The sequence below is a fragment of the Lycorma delicatula genome, chromosome 3 (assembly GCF_047948215.1).
Source record: "Lycorma delicatula isolate Av1 chromosome 3, ASM4794821v1, whole genome shotgun sequence".
NCBI lineage: Eukaryota > Metazoa > Arthropoda > Insecta > Hemiptera > Fulgoridae > Lycorma > Lycorma delicatula.
This window is the reverse complement of record NC_134457.1, coordinates 93,930,730-93,951,476: the sequence shown is the minus strand read 5'-3', so window position 1 is coordinate 93,951,476 and position 20,747 is coordinate 93,930,730. Positions and strand designations below refer to the sequence as shown.

At 30.5% G+C, this 20,747-nt stretch overlaps 2 protein-coding genes across 2 annotated transcripts in view; both read left to right on the top strand.

The window, feature by feature from the left end:
* The window catches only part of LOC142321172 (cell adhesion molecule Dscam2-like), a 348,909-nt gene extending 336,024 nt beyond the window's left edge, over positions 1-12,885 (top strand). The window contains exons 27-30 of the mRNA XM_075359167.1: positions 3,772-3,957; positions 5,630-5,803; positions 11,315-11,420; positions 12,760-12,885. Coding sequence (XP_075215282.1) covers positions 3,772-3,957; positions 5,630-5,803; positions 11,315-11,415 — 461 coding nt within the window. The 3' untranslated portion in view covers positions 11,416-11,420; positions 12,760-12,885. The remainder of the gene's footprint in view (positions 1-3,771; positions 3,958-5,629; positions 5,804-11,314; positions 11,421-12,759) is intronic.
* LOC142321171 (uncharacterized) lies at positions 11,417-18,978 on the top strand. The gene is made up of 3 exons (XM_075359165.1): positions 11,417-11,424; positions 12,760-12,912; positions 18,892-18,978. The coding sequence occupies exons 1-3, from the start codon at positions 11,417-11,419 to the stop codon at positions 18,938-18,940; spliced, it is 210 nt and encodes a 69-aa protein (XP_075215280.1). The 3' UTR covers positions 18,941-18,978.
* Positions 18,979-20,747: the final 1,769 nt, after the last annotated feature.

Below are 20,747 nucleotides of genomic sequence, written 5' to 3'. Positions count from 1 at the left end.
TTTATTGTGCAGTTTTCAGAGAAGATTTTTTTTTTTACATAATTATTAAAAGCTACCGAATTTGCTAAAAATTGCTTAATTTTTACAGAAAGTTACTTATCTACCAGTAGCATATGTGGGTTTGGTGGTCAAGACTACACTTAAACTTTTGTAGCAATTTACCAGGCGTTTCTGGATACTCTTTCCAGATCCTCCGGAGGGAGAAGCAGAATTCGGCATCAGGGTGGGAGAGACACCATTCCCTGGTCTGCGGGCTGTGGATCCCATTGATACAGATCGAGTGGTTTCTTAAATGGCATTGAGAAAGGCACCGAGGATTGACCAACTTGGCCCAGATATTTTTCAACATCTGCTTGTCATAAGAGAGCAGACTTGGCAAACTGTTCTCGGGGTGCCTCAGCTGGGGTTGCTTTGTGACTTGTTGGAAGGTAGCTTTGGTGAGGGTCCTCTTAAAACCAGGAAAGAATCCTAGTCTGGTTGGCAGTTATTGACCCATCAGCCTCTTGTCAGTAATCAGCAAGTTACTGGAAAGGCTGGTTGTGGAATGGCTCCAGAAAACATTGATATGAATGATTTTCAAAATTGAGGCCAGTATGGATCATGAAAGGGGTTAGCACCAAGGATTGCATCTTAAATGCTCTTGCCGAGGTGGAAAGTGCCGACTGTAAATATGTTTTGGTAATTTTTATTGATATAGAGAAAGTATTTCCTTCCTTGTATTGGAGTTCTGTTCTTTATGAGTTGGAACGCCACAGTGTTCCTGAAGCCCTACAGGCTGTGGTACGAGACTATGTGTCTAACTATACGACTGTGCTTAAAGACAAGTGTGTTTTTCCATATCTAGTTGTGGAAACATCCATAACCAGGGGAAGCCCACAGGTTTCCATTCTCGGCCCTCTGCTGTAGAACCTGTTTTTTTGACATATTACTTGAATTGACATTTCCTGAAGGGGTCACAGCCCAGGCTTTTGCTGATGACTGTCTCCTTTTACTTGTGGCAATTCACAACTGCAGCTAGAAGAAACAGTGCTGGCGACCTTGTTAACCACAGAGGGCTAGATGGACAATCAAAATTTAAGGATTTCTGTGCCCAAGATGAAGTATGGGCTTCTGAAGGGTACAGACAAATTATCATACAGTCAAAACCCCCAGATTAAATATAAAGGTTGTGTAATCAGCTGAGTTAGAGTTACCTAGTGTTACAAGTACCTAGGTGTTTTGTTTGATGAAAAGTTGCTATTTAGTAGCTACATTAAGTAAGTAGTGGTGCATGCTGTCTTTGTGATGCACAAGCTTAGGAGGATTGCTTGGAAGGACTATGGGCTGTTAAGCCATCAATTGTACATGCTGTACTGAGGTGTCTTCAAAAGTATGACCTCTTACGCAGCACCCGTTCGAGTGCATAGGTTGGACAAAAATAGAGCACTTATTCAAAATTTAAGGAGTGTCCAGTGCAGATATGTGCACATATGATGTTCAACTGCCCCTCTCTTGGAGGAGCCCAGAACTTGGGCCACTCCGGAACTTAGAGGTCAAGGGGGAAATTGGTCACTCACAAGTGGCGAGTCAGTGTGGTGTGTGTGAGCCGCTTGTCAGACCATGTGGGAGTTCCTTGATGTGGTTGCTTTTTTCAACTGGCATTAGTAGTTTTCTAAAGGAAAAGACTCTACCGCGCTGCTGTAGGAAGCTATCTTGTTAGAAATGGCTAAATATAAGAAAATAAAGCTACATAGACTGGATACACTGGATAGACTGGCTACACCTACCCAGTTTTAGTAATATATTACAAGTGAACAATGGGACACGCAAGCAAGTGGTGTATTGTATCACTTCCGTGATACAATACATGCCTAACAGCATTCGTTGATGCTGTTAGGTTAGCTGTAGGAGCTAGATAGAAGACTGGTCGCATAAACTGTTCGAGGCTCAGTAGCCCTTCGAGATACAGACATTCAGTCTTATGCTTTAGGGCGACCAAATGGGGTGGAAGCAGGAATAATGCCAGTAAACCAACTTATCTACCAGTAATTGGAAAAAATGTAGTTCTGTTATAAATTCATCCTGTAATATTTTTACAGTTTTGTTTAAATTAAAAGTACTGAATATACAGTATAATAAATTGTAAAAAATAACCCTGTTTTGTTTTAATCAGTTTTACCTAGGTTTCTATAGCTATAAGGTGGAAGGATTTGGTGGAATTTTTGCAACCAGATTCACTTGTTGACAGCAGTCAGTTAGTGGATGTTAATGACATGATCTAAACCAGCACACACTGATGTAAATTGATATGTCAACTGACTGTAGGTATTCATTTTGGGATGATATGAAGAAGAAAAAATTGTCCTTTCTTAAGTATGAATTCTTTTTAGGACGGTGAAACTTGTGTTCAAAGCCTATTCACTAAAAGTCATATGGCTAAAAAACTTGATTATTTTTTTCTCTTTTATTTTCCTCTCTATTCATACACATCCCTTTAACAAATGTTTTCCTTTTATAAACTTTTTTATGATGTTACTCACTCTTCCATCTTTTCTTAGTCCTTGTTACTTAACCTATCCAACAATTTGATCTTTAACATTTAACCCATTTAATGTTAATAATATACTTTACTCCTATTTACGTCCTTTGCCTCAAATGATGATATTAACTTTACTTTTGTTGCTTATATGTAATTATACATACGTAATTGATAACATCAATGTAGGTATGATGTGTGATGAAAGGTGCTCAGATTGAACACTTGTAGGGAAAACTAAGTGTTATTCTTTCATTTTATTTTTGATTCATTCTGTAAATCAAAGTTAAGAGATATTAAATAGCTTTCAAACTCAGACATTTTTTTTGTATGAATGTACAAAATAAAAGAAAAAAGTGTACATTACTTTCAGTATTACAGAATAAAGTTGTTTAGTACTTCCTGTGAGTCCACAAGATTAACTTGAATGAGCACTACTTCTTGTGTTTATTTGATGTTGGAGAAACTATTTACGCTATTGTATTTGCTTGTTTACAAATTCTAAAACTACTGTAACTCTGCCTGTAGCTTATCTACATGGGTTTTATTCTCATTATGGACTCAATATGAAATGATTATAGTAATAAATTGGTTGGTTTATCTTTTATAAAAATAAATATTGTTAATATCAAATCTTTAATTGCATTTGTCTTTTCACTCATTTCATTTTTACATTTTTATTGTTACAATATTTTCTCCTGCTATAAACCTGTCTGATAAAATTTGATTAAATACATTCTTGCATATTTTTATCTGGCTAATATGTTAATTACAGTTGATATTTAAAATATCTACAAAATTAAAAAAAATCTAATGAACATTATATGATTCTAGAAGAAGGTTCATTCATGGTAGCAGAGATCAAAACAACATTTTGAGCTAGTTTGATCTCAAGGTCAGCTAGATAGAATATAGTGGTTTTTAAATAATTTTTCAGTGATTTACTAGAGATGATTATCTTTTTGTATCAGAAATCAAATGGTATAATTTTACTTTCTATAATTATTTTTTTTATATTTTAGCAATTTGAAAATTGTACACTTATTTAGAAGAATTTTAACTGGTTTTTTTAGAAAAAAACCAAGTTATGTCATGTTTTTTTTTAAAAACATAACATCAATTTTATTATTAACAATAGCCGTAGTATGTTAGTGTGATTTAATTTTTTAAATAATGTTTTTACTTTTTATAGAACTCTGCTTTTATATGTATAAAATATTTATTCATACTTATTTCTTTTTTTTATTTTTACAAAGGAGCAGATTATGAGATTTATCCATATGCTACTTTCAATTTACCATCACAACCAGTTGGGCATTCAATGCAGTTTCAAACTTTCAATCAACATGACTGTTATGAAGGAAGACCACTGAAAGAATATCACTGTACACGTGTTCATAAGCCCAGTTCTTCCAATAGTCCTCCTGATGGATTGAGTCTAGGTATGTGTTTGGTTTTTCTTACATTTATTTTATTTTTTCCACATTTTATTTATTGTGTAACTGTTATGCTTACTTTAAATAATGTAATCTATCATTTATAAATTATATACATCCTGCTTAAAACTTCTTACACAACTTTACCACAGGTGATGATTTAACTAACGTAATAATATGCTACTGATTGCAGAAATCATTTAATAATAATCTTTATTAACATTACAAGAGTTTTTTGGGCCTAAATTTTCTTGAGAGTTTTACTTTGCTTTAATGGAAGTTATTTGTGTGATTTTAAGCAGTTAGATACTTTTCTTGGTGCTTAACTATTAGAGTATATTTATATATTTTAGATTAATACCTGTCTGTATATTAATCATGACCATTATTATGTTAAGCTATTAAAATCTAGGAATACGAAGAAGTTTTTAGATGGAAGTAAACACCTTTTGTGATAAAAGATTATTTCTCATCTATAAAACTCCACTCCATGGAACACTAATTTTGTTTCACTTCATTATTTCCTGTTATTTCTAGTATTCTATCTTTTAAAAAAAGTTGTGTATAAACTCATAGATGGATTTCTTCCTTTCTAAATACAATTAAATAGATTTTAATTATCTCTTTAAAATAATATAAATGAAACTTATTTATAAAGTAGCATAGTAAGTTGAAAGTTAAAAAAAGTGTTGTGGTAAACGTATACTTTATTATGATAATTCATATAATTTTAAAGTTCTCCCACTTTATTGCATTTTTAAACTCTTTTTACCTTTTGTAACATTTAAATTTAAAGTGTTTATGCATTATTTTATTTACACTAAAAATCTTTTCATCTTGTTTATGTTCTATTAGTAGTATACTTTTATTAATATAAGTGATTTGTTATTTTAAGTTTTAAATGAAAACAGCATAAAACAACATTAAGAACAAGACAATAAATATTATTAAAATTGATTCAAAACTAACTTACAATTAAGATTTTAGATTAAACCAGTTATCATATCAATATTCACCATCATATTATCACATTACACATCCATCTATACATCCATCTATCCATCTTCATTCTACTCATTGCTTGGTAGAGTAGCCACCAATAAAAAGAAATATGGAACCTATTATTGTCACCTCTCCCAGCTGTGATACATGGCATAGTTTTTTGGTTTTTTTTTCAAGTAGAAGTGGATAGTGCCACTGAGACCAATCTCTGATTGTATGTATAATGTTCGTTAGTTTTCCATATACAAATATCTGCATGTAGTTTACCTAACTAGCAAAGGACTTTATTAGAAAAGGGCAGCCAATTAAAAATAGATATTGTGGACTAAAGTAATGAAACTTTACTAGATTCAAAGATCTTACTGTGTGCAAAATATAACAATATTTTTGCTTTATATTACTATTTCCACATGTTCTCTGACAGAACACAAATTGTTTTTTCAGTATTTTAAAAAGTACATACATATAATGCGAGTAATGTTATAATATTGAAAATGTTTATATTTCTGAATATATGTATACTTTATTATTATATACTGAAAATAATAAAATTCTTATTTATCTATTGTGTTTCAAATTATACAATCAAAAAAAATATTTGTTTTTATTTTTGTATATTGCCCGTTAGATTTATTTTTGTTTTTAATTTTTAGTAATATTGCTCTTTGTTTTACAGAAATATCATGTATATCCAGTCAACAAACTCTGCCTGTAAGAAGGAAAGGAGGGACTAAAACACCAAAGACCTCAAGCAGTACAGCATTTATTTGTGATTCAGATAGTAGTGGTGGTACTAAGCCACATCCAGTATACAGACAACACACTCCAGCTCATGCTTCTTGTAACACAGGTTCTGTAATTTAATTTTTCTTGTACGTAACTGCCTGATCTTATTTCAGTTTTTATTAAATAATAATCGTTGAATTTTTCAATTAATTGTTTATAAAGCTCTCACTCATTAACTGAAAGCTCAACTGTAGGATTATATTGTGAAAAGTTTTTATTGTATCAAAAATACCAACCTTGATCAGAATTCAAACTTGAGATTTTACAGTTGAGAGGCTGAAATATAACCCACTCTCCTAGGAACATTGATGAAGTGATAGCTTAATTTACTTAATTTTTTTTTCAAAATAGATAAAGTAATTTACTCAGTACAAGATTAAAAAGCAGTTAATTACTGTAATTATGGTATATTTACATAATGAATGTAATTTTCTTTTTGTTATATAAAAAAAAAAAAAAAAACACTAAAATTTTTGATATATTGTATCAACTTTGGGTTGTTTTATATGAATTTATTATGACCTAAAAAATATTGTAAAAATATCTGTGTAAATAGACACAGATATTTTAAAGGTGATAACACCTTTGCTAATGTAGGCAAAATTTGAATTTTGTAGTATCTGAATTATTTGGTGATTTTTCTTTAGAGTATTTGAATTTTTTCCCTTCTTTTCTATTCTGATTTTTAATGCTTCATATATCCTTTCAACTGTAATTAACTGGTGGTGTCTTTTCTGTTATATCTTCATTTTACCGCATATCTTCCTAATATCAGTACCAGTAAATTCCTGTTTCTTTGGCACTGTCCTGTACAACTCTATCGAAGATGAAAATCAGAAATTATTAGATCATAGCAAGGTCAAGTACTGAAGGATTTTTCTCTCAGACCACTATTTATTGTGTAAATATTTGAAAACTCATTACCTTGTAAGCTGCTTTAGGTCAGCTGCTGATGTATAACAAACCCCGTCTATGACTGACATCTGATATCTTTTACAATTTAAAACTTGGAAGCATGCAAAAAACATTTTTTATGTTCTAGAGTATAGTTCGGTTACCTAGTGTGACTATGGATTAGGAGTTTGTCTAATGGTAGTACCAAGATATCCTTGTTATATCAAGACTGACATGTTAATCAAGAGTAACCGTAATTAGCCATGTTCATAGAAGGAAAAAGTCGAGGTCAAGGATTTATCCATATGATTTTTCTTATCATCAATTATCATTTACTTAGAAACTCCTTTTATTTACGCTTTGGTGTCTGTAAATTGCCATGAACCACAATCAAACTAGTTTTTGGTGAAAGATTAAATTCTTCTTTTCTATAATTTAGTTTTATCCAAATTTCTTTAATTGTAGACTTACATCTGCTCATAAACATTGATTACTTAGTCACATATCTCTTGCGACAACTTAGATAGTACACTGCTCTTTGTTGAACTAAGTTAAATCAATTCTTCTATTTCTTTTATAAATCTAACAAACTGTTAAAATTGGTTCACAGGTTTAATAAAAATTATTAATGGTAATTGGAAGCATGACACTTATATAAAAATTCTTGTAAAAAAAAATTGGTAGGGGCTGTTTGGAGCCATGACCGCAAACTTTTAGAACATAGAATATGTCACGTGTGGTGTAGAGTTGCTGATGTGCTATGTAAGAAAGTGAATGATGACAAATTTAGTCATAGAAAATTTTATTGAAAATATTGTTGCACAAGTTGGTTCTAGAAAGATTTTATTTACAACGGATCTATAATATGAGAAGTAGCTGATATAAGGCAAAATATCAACACTCCGTCGTTTGGCATTGTGCTTTTTGTATTTTCCATGATCTTCAATCTTTCATGGGCATTTGCGATACTTTTGAACATGTTTAACACCTGTCTACTGCAACATTTCATTTAAACAGATATTTTTCACAACTTTAATTACAATTATTTAGACCTTTTAATAATATTACCACTATTATAGTACACTAAATAGATAGTATTCGATGAGACAATTTCAATGACGACAACTCACTCAACATTTTATCACATTGAAATTCAGAGATATGCTATTTTTAGTGCACACTGAGCAGCACAAAATGAGCCTACGTTTTCCTCATTTACCATGCACTGGCTGATACAATAGTGCGCTCATGTTGTGCAATTTTCATCCTCTGTCCCTTTTTTGTTAAGTGATATATTGTCTAACCATGGATTTTTTATTGTTTAGAAGATATTACAATTTCAAATGTTACATTTCATACGTTCTAATCATTCTTTCTGGTCATGGAGGCCTACTGCCATCCTAAAAGCTAAGATGTATTCTTCATCAAAAAATTTTTGATTTATTTTTTAAATTCATTTAACTTGCAGAATTTTAGCCAAAGATTTACATTTGTAATTAAGAAATGGAAAATATTCTTTTTTGATTTACTACAAAATTGAGAAACAATTTGGTAACATTAACAGCCTTGTTCACTACAAATAGCAAAATAAACAACAAATAATACTTTTGTCAACTGTTAAATAAAATTTTTCTTCCAACCAAAATTTGTGCAAATAATGCTTGTCAATAATATTTATGTACACTACAGCCGGTTTTTAAAGCATTTAAAATCTTTCAGAAGTGCAATATTATAACGGAATTTATTACAAAACATAGAAAATTGTTGATATTACTTCTGGAATTTTTCACAGTCAATTTCAGTCTAATAGTATGAATATGACATAAAAAGTGTTAAGTTTTTAAAGTTTCTGCTAGCACGTAATTTAATTGTAGCTCAATTAAGTATAAAATAATTGTATAGTTAGATGTGTTACAATTAATAACATTTACAGTACAACCCTATTTAACTGGACTAGATGGGGCTGGACATTGTTCAGATAAACAAAAGTCCGGATAATCCGGAAATGTATAATATATGTACACTACAGCGTATTGAAATCACTACAGTATTAATGCATGATGTTGAAACTTAAAATCAGCTTAGTACATATTAACAAATAACTTATATTGTTACAGAAATACAAACTCAAACTTACCATCTCTCAAATCATCTGCATCTGGATGACAAGGAGCATTATCAATAAATAAAACAGCTTTTTGTGGTAGCTGTTGTTCTTTTAGAAATCGTCTCGCTTCGGGGACGAAGAATGAAGAAAACCATTCTTTAAATATTTTGCAAGATATCCAAGCTGATTTTTGTGACCAGTATGCGAATGGAAGTGCATTCAAATTACTAATATTCTTCAGTACTCGAGGTTTAGCCAATATTCCTGTCACAAGAAGTGGGAGCTTCAAATTGACTGACTCATTTCTTCATAAAAGAATCGTCACCCTCTGCTTACAAACTTTATGCCCCTTAGCAGCAGAATCCAATTCTGAAACGAGAGTTTTTTTAGGTAGAATTTAAAAAAATAATTGCATCTCATCAGCATTGAAAATCAGAGATGGTGATAAATTCTCTTCTTTTATAAACTTTGAAAATGTCATTTTATAATTTTCACTAGCAGCATGATCCCCTGATAAACTCATCTCTGATACACTAGGCTGTATTTCATGGCGAGCCTTCCACCTATCTAACCAACCTGAACTTGCTCTGAATGACAAATCAGCACCTAATTTGTAATTTAAAATTAAATCCTTAGATTGTAAAATGGCACCAGATATAGGAACCCCATGCCCCCTCTCTTGGGTAAACCACATAAATAAAGCTTTGTGTAGCTGACTATTTTTTGCCATTTGATAGTTGTCCTGTTGTCTAAACTATCTTTAGCCACCAATTTTGAACAGAAATCTTCAATCTGTTTTCTAGTTCAAAATAGTTTGCTTTTCTACACCTAATTCATCACAATATTTTTTTATAGATTCTCTTTATCTATATGAGATAGCGCATTAAGTTTTTCTTCCATAGAAATGACTACCCTCTTTCGTTTAGTTGCCTTTCCACCAAATTAATATGTGCAGAACACAAAATTTCAATCATGATCACTATGTAACAAATTTCACCTTACTATTACAACATTCAGTTAATACTGGTACCGTACTGCTTTTCTGAATAAAAGTTTACTAAAACAGAGCACAACAATGTATAGGCCTATACATCCACAGTCATTAACATTACATCACCCTCATTATAATTACTGTACAAAAATATTGTACAACAACTCTGTTCTCAGAAAAAGTAAATGTTTACAGTAAGCAGTACATGAGTTATCTAAAACCAAATACGTATATACTTTTAATAAGCACATAAAAATTGTAATACGAGGGTAAGTCAATTATTATCCGCAATATAGTTATAAATTTTATTAGAATACAAATAGGAAACTTACATTTACATCATTTTTCAACATAGTCCCCTTGCATTTCAACACGCTTGGTCGATCGTTGCACAAGCTTCCTGATGCCCTGATAAAAGAAGGTTTTTTCAGTTGAGCTGCGAGCCAGGAATGCACTGCTTCTTTCACTGTTTGATCTGAGGTAAATCGATGGCCCCTTAATGCCTCTTTGAATGGACCAAACAAGTGGTAGTCAGAGGGGCAAGATCAGGACTATACAGAGGATGAGCCATTATTTCAAAGTTGAGTTTCTGGAACGTTTCAGCAGTGTGGGCAGCAGTATGTGGACGGGCATTGTTGTGCAACAACACAACACCTGTGGTAGTCACCACCACAACAAGTGGTAGTCAGAGGGGCAAGATCAGGACTATACAGAGGATGAGCCATTACTTCAAAGTTGAGTTTCTGGAACGTTTCAGTGTGGGCAACAGTATGTGGACGGGCATTGTTGTGCAAAAACACAACACCTTTTGACAGCAGTCCTCGGCGTTTGCTTTGAATTGCAGGATTCAGCTTGGCAGTAAGCATCTCACTGTAACATGCACTGTTTATTGTCGTGCCCCTTTCCTCATAGTGTTCCAGTACTGGGCCTTGTGAGTCCCATAAAACCATAAGCATCAGTTTTCCTGCGAATGGTGGGGTCTTGAACTTTTTTTTGCAGGGCGAATTTGGATGTTTCCATTCCATACTCTGTCGTTTACTCTCCAGCTCATAATGATGGAAAGTCTGATGAATTTCGACCCCTGATACACCTTCCGACCACAAAAAACAGATCACTGAACGTTGCTCTTCTTTGGTGCAAACTGAAAGCGGAGCAGCCGTGGTTAACAGCAGGGCGGTGATAATGGAACTAACCTAGCAGCATCAAACCTGAAAGACATAACAACAATTAAACCACACATGCGTCATCTACGCAACATGACAGTACTACCAACATAAACAAAAATATAACTAAATTGCGGATAATAATTGACTTAACCTCGTACAAAGTAACTGCCAATAAAATGGATACATTATACACTAGGTCTACTACTGTATTTCTTTATTTAATGTACTTAAAAATTTTAATTTACTACATACTACTGTATTACAGTATATATTTTATTTAAAAAAATTAAAACTGCCTTTCCTAAAATCGGTCCGGATAATCTGGAAGTCCGGTTGAATGGGGTCTGGTTAAATGGGGTTGTACTGTATAATTTTAACTTTTGGTAAAAAAGTATTTTAAGTTTTTTATATATCCAGGGTCTACAGTGTATGAGTTAGATTCTAGTACAGAATCTGCAGATGCCTCTCCTGAAGTCTGTAGAACAAGTTTGGGTCGGAGAGCAATTTCTTTGAGATAGCATGAGTAAGTAATAATTATCTACATTATTATTGTTTTGTAATTTATTTTTACAGTAATTTTTTTTCTAATTTTCATGTTAAATATTTTTTTCAGTTATAGTTATAAATTTCGTTGATTATCTAATCATTTTAACACACTCATAACTGAAATACCATGTTCTGAAAAGTTACAATAGACAATAATTATATAGTCAATAATTTCATATTACAATAGACAATAATTATATAGTCAATAATTTCATATATAAAAAAATATTAAAAAAAAAAAACATATCAATACACAAAATAAAATATTTTTTTTTAAATGTATTATAGTTAGGAAAATTATAGCTGTTGAAAAAACTATAAAAATATCTCAAAACTATTATAGGAAAATGTTAGTTAAGTAAAGAACTAATAAATATTTAATAACTAAGAAATATTTTTCATATTGGTCAAGGAACACTGTGTTGCAAGTAATTAATCTGAGTAATATTCATTTGTCAAAAAGTAAACAGAAATAATTAGTTGCAAACTATATTCGTAAATTATTTCCAATTGAATATTGCAAGCATAACCCACTGTGTGTCCTGAATTGAAAATTCTCTAACATGGGCTATACCTGCAGCTAGTTTGAAATGGCTTAACTTTGTTTTCTGTTGCAATATACATTGTTAGTAACATTATTTTGTGAATTTTTAAGTTTGTATTGACCACAATCTGATTGTCATCATTTTTTGGGTGTTTTAGTGAAAATTATGGTATTTTAGCCCATAATTAATCTGAGTAATATTCATTTGTCAAAAAGTAAACAGAAATAATTAGTTGCAAACTATATTCGTAAATTATTTCCAATTGAATATTGCAAGCATAACCCACTGTGTGTCCTGAATTGAAAATTCTCTAACATGGGCTATACCTGCAGCTAGTTTGAAATGGCTTAACTTTGTTTTCTGTTGCAATATACATTGTTAGTAACATTATTTTGTGAATTTTTAAGTTTGTATTGACCACAATCTGATTGTCATCATTTTTTGGGTGTTTTAGTGAAAATTATGGTATTTTAGTCCAAAATAAGTCAGAATAGTATTGTTCATAGTGTTGGATGAGCAAATTGTCTCACAATTTTCATTTAATTGCAGCCTGTAATCTGCACAGCCATACATACATTTGTAGAATTGTAAAATGTATGATGTCCTAGAAAGCACATTAACACCAAATTTTGTTGCAAAAACATTGAACAAGCTTTTTAAGATGGTAAATCAATGTGTTTTAAATCCAATTTTACATCTAGTATGATAATATTTAGTCATTTTATAATTTAGTAATGCACTTTTCTTTTTTATTATTATTATTATTATTAGTGCTGGATTAGAAGACTGTACTACACTTGAACCTCCAAGTGGTTTTTCAGATAGTCATGAATTATCTGAAGCTGAATGTGATAGACATAATAACGTGTTTTCTAATGCAGAGCAGCAACAGCTGGAAGAAGAATTATATTTGCTTGTTAAAAAGTAAGTTTTTTCCACTATGCTTCTCAGGTATATAAATTGTATTTAACAATTGACTAACATTTAATTCTCATTTACTACTGTATAGCCTGTTGTAATTAATTTCTGTAGTTATATTGTTATACTATATGTATCCCTTAAATAGTTCAAACATATGTTGGCAATACACCAGTTAAATGCCGTTATTGCATATCTTTTATTCATTATATACCAATAAAGCAAATTCCTTGAGCCTGTTACTAGTCAGAAAGGACTTGTGAATCATGTTTGGACAACTATGTTTGGTTGTTAAGTTTTCATTTAATTAGTGTTCAATGTTCTGCATTTCTAACTTTTAGGGCTTCTATTTTTTATGTTTATTTTTTGCAGCATTTGAAGTGGTGTTGGAATTTATGTAGTCACTAAATGCATAAAAGAAAATAATAATGAATTGGTGGTGGATTCTTAGAATAAAATTTAACTTTGTTTAAAATGGTATTTCTCTAATATAATTTTTCTGAGATATTTTCTTTTTTTTTTACTACAATTGAAATCTGATAATCTATACTTGACAGACAACACTTGTTCCAGATCATCAAAAGTCTAGGTTACTAGAAAGTCTCTTGTTTTAGTATATAATTCAGCCAATGTCTAGCAGCAATTTTAGTGTACCTTTTATACAAGGGTGGTTCAAAAAGTAATGAGACTGATTTTCTTAGGGAAATTTTAAGCATACTATGTTCATGCATACAAGAACCCAGATGTGTTGCTTACTTCCCATATCAATTTCATGCTGATTTTTCTAGTCATTGAGTGTCAGTGATTGTTCAAATAAAGTATGTTGGATAATCACATAACACATAATCAACTACCACGGAAAAAGTATTAATCAACATTACACAATTCAGTTTTGTGTCTGTAAAAAATAATCTTCTGAAACACAAAATGTTAAAAGAAGCATTCAGTGAAGAGTGTATGTAATGTGCAACATGTTTTTGTTGGCATGTTGTATTTTTGGCCAACGTGAAACTGGAAGACATGGCTCTCTCTTCCACACTCTCCATGCTTTAACAGCATTATGGTGAACACACAAAGTATCATCATTCAAGAAGATCATTGTATTTGTGTGTGGCAGTCAGGGAACTACTACTGTACAGAAGGAATATGCTTTTTGCATAATGTGGTAACTGTAAATGAGTCTTGAATCTTCCTTTATGACCCTGAGATGAAACAACAAAGCTTCCAATGGAAGTCAACTTCTTCAGTACTTCCAAAAAAAAGCAAATCCTGCACACAGCCACAGGTAATGTCATGATTATATTTCTTGATCATGAAGGATTCATTTACTGGACTTCAGGTATTTACCGCCATTCTAAATGCTTTCTGGTACATTGATGTGCTAAAGATGATAATGCTGGTTTGCTTCAGAAAAAATGCCCTGGGAAAAAATTGAAGAACTTCTGTTACATCATGATAATGTCTCACTCACTCCATGTCACTCAGATAGTCTGAAAATTAAAAAAAAAAAAAATAAACAGTTCCTCACTCACCATACAGCCTACTATGTGACATATGGCTGTTCCTAAAGGAAGAATGACCTGAAAGGGTGAAAATTTGAGATGAATCTGTAAGTCGTAAAAGTCATGGAGGTGAAGTGCAAATTGTTTTTGAAATATGGCTTGTCTTTCATGTTTGTGGATCAAGCACTGAAAGCACTGTGTTGCACTTATTCTGACTATTCTGAGAAGGAACATAAATGTAGATTCAGAATGAAGTTTTTTTAATTTTTAACTACAGCCTTTATCTCATTCATTAAAACTTTGTTAAATATTCTTAAACTTTTTTTTTTCATTGTATAATTAATGTTAATTAAGTTTGTTTTTATGGTTATTAATTTTTAATAGTAATTTCAGTTAACAATTTTCCTGTTTTATATTTATACTCAGATATTAATTTATTTTAACTTCTTTTACATAATAACTTTCTTTAATAATTTCTAATTGTAATACATCTAATTTAATATAATTTAATAAACTAGACCCATCTATGTGAACTTTCTGTATTGTATCTACATACTTTTAACACATTTCAGAACTGTGCTCCATCTTCATTAAATCACTCACTGTAGGTCGTCATCACATAAGTTAAAGTGAAAAATGAAAAAAAAATAAACACAAATATATGTTGTTGATTATGTTATAACATAATCAACAACACATAAAATCTTGCACAAATACAACATATGCCCACTGTCATCCACATAGAGCGACTTAGGTAGGTAGCATAGGTCACTGATTAATTTGTTTATACTTTGTGTGTACACGTGTATGTTTATTTTTCGTTTTTCATTTTATTTTGATGTGGTGATGATCTCCAGTGGGTGATTTTCTGAAGATGGAGCAAAGTTCTGAAATATATTAAAAGTTAATTGATACCATATAGAAAGTTCTCGTATATGGACATAATCTATTGTAATTTATTAAATTAATTATCAACTACGACTTGAATACATTAACATTAATTTAATATAATTTACTTGTTTTCTTAATATTTTTAGGTTACCAACAGCTATATATGTTTTTTTTTTTTATAAAAAATAAAATACAAACTTCAAGTAATTAAAAATAATCATGTAAATTCAGGATTGACAGGATTGAAGGTATTAATTTTTAAGTTTCTATTTACAATTACTTAACTTCTAACCAAATGAATCTTTTATTAAACTATTTAAACAGAATATAAAAATAAAATTTATATTTATTTATTATCACTTTACATTAATCTGACTCTAAGAATGGCAGAGGAATATTTACAGGGAAATGAGTATAATTTTCAAAAAGAGTATTTCCCACTATCTTTTGGTATACCAAAACATAGCTTTTAATAATTAAAGGCATTACAAAAATTTTGTGTACTATTAAAAACTGAACTTATTTCATATTTGTACTTTTTTCTCAAAATTTTTAGAAATTCATTAGAGCAGCCTGATTAAACAAAAGCCTGGATAGTTAGAACCCCATATTAACAGGTTTTTATTGTATTTAGAGTGTAATTTTTTTTTTTTTTAAGTTGTTAATGTCAGAACTTCATTTTGCAAAAATTGTATTAGTTTAGTAATAATGTGGTCCATAATACTTTTACTGTAACTGGCAAATTAATATGTAATTTTTTTTAATATATTTTTTATGGAAGAAATATAGTAGGTTTTCAGGTCATACTTAAGTAGTCAAACTTAAAGGAACAAAATTATCCATGATTTTGTTATACTGAACTAAATATTTTAAGAAATTTTACTTCAGTACAAAGTAATACAAATCCTGAACCTGTTAGCTACTGCTGGAATTGGATGCACATTAGGTCTCTCTATGTTCTCCTGTCCTTCCACTGTTTCTCATCTTCTTCTGTTCAGAGATTTATCCACTTCTCATTACAATTTCCTTAATTCCCATTTTCTGTCTTTACATAGTGACTTAGGATATCTTGTGAAATGTTATCTATTAATCCAGTTGTTAAATTTTACTCTGTTACCCTTCCATATTCTTTCTATTAACATGTTCATACCATTTCAGTTTCACTCTTTACACTCTCCTGCTTAAAGTAATTGGCAATCTTTGTTAGTCAATTTCTTCTTGATTTCTTTATATACAGTTCTCAGGAACTTCATTACTTGAGCCTGAAACCTATTTATTCCTAACCCTTTTTGTCATTTTCCAAGTTTCTGCTTAATTTTATAGGCAAATAATACATCTTCTATGTAGCAACAATCCTTGGCTTTCTGCATATCTTTCATATTCTTGTTCCATAATAAGTTCTTTATGGTTTACCATTCTATTTGCAGTCATTAAAGAATTTCATTTGCCATTTTTTATTCTCATAAATCTCACTTCCTACATTTATATAAATTCTCTTTTTCTTGCTACAACTTCCAAAACCATATCTTCATTCTCTTCTTTACTAAAGAAGAGTGTTATGATGTTGAGTAAGATGTTATGATGTTATGTGTTCAGTCCTTACCCAACACAATACCACCCTAAGCTTTAAATCTATTTTTCTAAATATTTTACTTCCCCCCCTCCCACATCATTGTAACTGTAAAAATCATTTCATCAGCATTGACCAGCATTAAAAATGAAATACTTCCCTACTTTCATCCTCTCCCTATATCCAAACACAGTCATTGTTGTTGAAAGGAGTCCTATCTCTACATTATATGTAGAATCTCTTTAATTAATAGGTGCATCCAAAAAAATACAACCCTTATAATAAGGGTGAATAACTTATATTGAGTAAATTTTGCATTAATTTATTTTAGTTGGAAGTATTAAACTGAAGATTAGCTACTTGTCATAATTGGAATAATATTTTTAAGCACTAGTATCATTTTAGCATATTTGTTTTTCATGGAGAAAATAAGATGGATGGATAAAGTGAGGAATGAGAAAGTAATGAACAAGATTAAATAAGAAAAAGCACTTACCTAGAAAATACACAAAATAAAAAGGAAACTGGTTGGAACATGTGTTTTTACTACATAGTAATTCCCTTTTCTTACTGAAGGCTTCCTTTGCTATTGCTATCCTTCTTTTTATTTCCATTGCACTCCTCCAGTCCTCTGTCACCATTGTAACCAAATATCTGTAAGTTTTTTTTTTTTACTTTAAGTCTAATTAGAGTTAAGGAAAAGGTTAATCAGTTGCTACGTATAGGAAGTGCCTTATTGTATGGGAGTGAAACATGGATGATGAGGAAGAGACAGAGGTACTGGATTGAAGTTTTTGAGGTGTGAATGTAGAGAAGGATGGATATTTTGAGAGACTAGAAAGGTATAGAACCAAAATGACTAAGTTTGATGGTCAGTGTTAACTCTGCAAGTTCTGGAGGAAAGTGAATTATATTTACTTACCACATTAAATCCATACCACATCATGTTGTTCATGAGTAGAAAGAATCAGACCATGAATAATGTTCTGATTTTCATCTTTTTTTATGAAAATGAGATTGTTGTGCTGGATCATGTTTATTTTAATTATAAGGTGTTCACCTGAATAATGATGTGAATAGTCAAAATAGCAGAATACAGAATGGGGAAAATTCCCACATATTTCACAAACTATCATTAGATTAATATGAAATCAGGGTTTGGTCATTGTTGCTTTGTTATAATATGTTTACTTTAAAAATAGAACTAGGTGGTAAAGTTTATTTTTGACTACATCGAACGTTATTGAACTCTGGTAGAAAAATGAACAAGAATTTTGGTTTCAGCAAAATGGTATTACCTGAATTGAATTGATAGTTGCAATACAAGTAAAATAGATTAGTTTTTTTTTCATAATCTTAAAAAACGTTTGATCTTCAAGATCTTCCAGTTTTAAAACTGCAAGTTTTATTTTCGTTAAAGATATTTAAAAGGGTAATTTATCAGAACACTGTACATATACTTCCAAACTGAAAACTAATAGTGATGTTATAAACATTAGAAAAGTTGTCAACAGATGTCATAATATGGGTAAGCAGTACCTTCATCCAGGTTGAGGAAATCTATTTTACTTTTGTAATTGAGTGTTATGTTATGTTCTGGAAAAATAATTTCCAAATATACATTTTCAAAATTCAGGTTTTATCCTTTTCTAAAAATCTTAAATATTATGCTACCCATACTAATACCTATTTCCTAAAGCATTTACTTATTTACAGAATCATGGGTTTCTGTATGTGTAATGAATAACATAACCAGTTTTTTGTTTCCAAATTTTCTCCCTATCAGTGGACAGGTGTGGTAGGAAAACTGAGGTTCAGTCTGCTTCTTTGTGGTCTAAAAAAATTCTGTTCAATTTCTATTTTCGCACCAATTCTAATAAAGCCATCTCTAAAAAATCTTAGCTACACAACTCATTCTGCAATTTTTTTTCCTGTTGTAGTCTGTAATAGATATTGCTGTTTTCAACATTTTATTCATTAAATTTAATACTTCTTGTGAAATGTAATTATTTGTTTTTACAGGTATCACAGTGAAAAATATAGTGAGGAGGACTATATTATTCATGTCTAAAAAAAATAATTTTTTCTTCAGTTTTATGTACACATGTATGGACATTTCTAAAATTGTATATGTATGTTACAGAAATCTGAGAGAAATTTAATGTAATTAATGGTATTTCTATTTAAAATTATATTCATGCATAATTTCTTTCCATTACTGTAACTCATTATTTATATTATAGCTTTATGTTCATATTATTTTAACAAAGTTCAAGTTTTTGTTTCAGAAACTCATTTTTACTGATTAATCTTTAACATTTGAAATTTAAATGAATATTTAAATTGAATTATAATTTAAATTGAATACAGTCAAACTTTGTAGTACCAGATGAATAAATATACTAAAAACTTTAAATTATTTGTAAAAAAGTGTAGGATTTTGTCTTGTATTAGTAATATTCATTTCATATTAATATACAGTACAAATAGTATTTCAAGAAACCTTTAAGGATCTCAACATTCCATGACTTCTTATAAGAAATTATTAAGTATATTATAAAGTTTTGTCTGTTGTTTAAGTATAAACTTTCTTATGTTCAGTTACAGTAATAGCGATCAGTATAAAATAAATTCTATTTCACCTTTTTAAAAGGATAGGAAATTTTCTTTGCACTGAGTTATATGTTTTAACACTATTAAGGGATGATCACAATTTTATTTAAGAGCAGGATAAAAGATAATCAAAAAAATGAGAATTTTTATTATCCTGGGTGAGTATATATAAGGAAAGAGTAGTTACTTCACATTAACATGGAATAAAATGCAGGTATTGGACTCACTGTGTAATAGTGAAGTGGTTATATTTTTAATCAGGTTGCCAATATTACCATCAGTTTTAATAAAAATCCTTTTCTTTCATTTACAATTTTTATTTTATTTTATTGTTACTTGAAGTTTCATAAACTTCATAATAGTAATGTTATGAGTCATTGTTGAGTAAAATAATTAATTTTGTCTTTACTAAGAACCACAATAATTTTTTAAATGGCTGTCATATTATAATAAGCTATCAGTAAAAAATAATTTTGAGATAACCTCTCCAAAAATATAAACATCCATTCTTTTTTTTTTAATTTAAGAAAATTCTGTAATATCAAAATTGTACTTTGTGAAAATAATCCAGAAAGGAGTAAGGTATTTTATGTTATAACTTTTTTTTTTCTTGCTCACTCCCTTCATATCAGTTTTATAACATAAATAACTAAATAACTAATACCCAATAATAACTAGTTCAACAATGAACTAGCTATATCAATGATATTGGGTGCTGTTTTACTATACTCTTTTCTCAATGTTTTGGTTCCTTATAAATCACTTTCTCATTCAAAATCAGTATTATGGAAACAAAATATCAGTTCATCTTGGAACATTTTGATGTATAGAAATTTTTTTTTATATTAGCTGGCTGAAAAGTAGGTCAGTACTGTTAAATAGCTCTAATCTCTGTGTTTTCAATGGGAAAATAATAAACATAATTTTACTTATACCTTTATTAATGGGCGTATAGATGTATGTATAGCATAAAAGTCAATAGTGGCACCTGCAGCATCCACCAGTTTCCTCAAATGACCGAGGATATAAACCACAGTCCTACGGAAGGAAGTTCTGCTTAATGTTTGGCATTTGGCATAATGTCCCAAATCTATACTTTCAGTTGTTCCAACATGCAAGTTGGAACCTTTTTTTTTTACCTCCTCTTCCTTTGGATTTGTAGCAGGGAATTCATCTTGAAAACTTCTCGACAGCCAGGTATAGTAAGGGAAAAGTGAGGCAGTGCCCCATCCTGCATGAAAGCAAGATATTGATGATTTCCCTAT

Coding starts and splice junctions, on each gene's coding strand:
- LOC142321171 (XM_075359165.1), top strand. Junction 12,913..18,891: donor TTATATTTGCTTGTTAAAAA/GTAAGTTTTTTC, acceptor TTGTTTTTACAG/GTATCACAGTGAAAAATATA.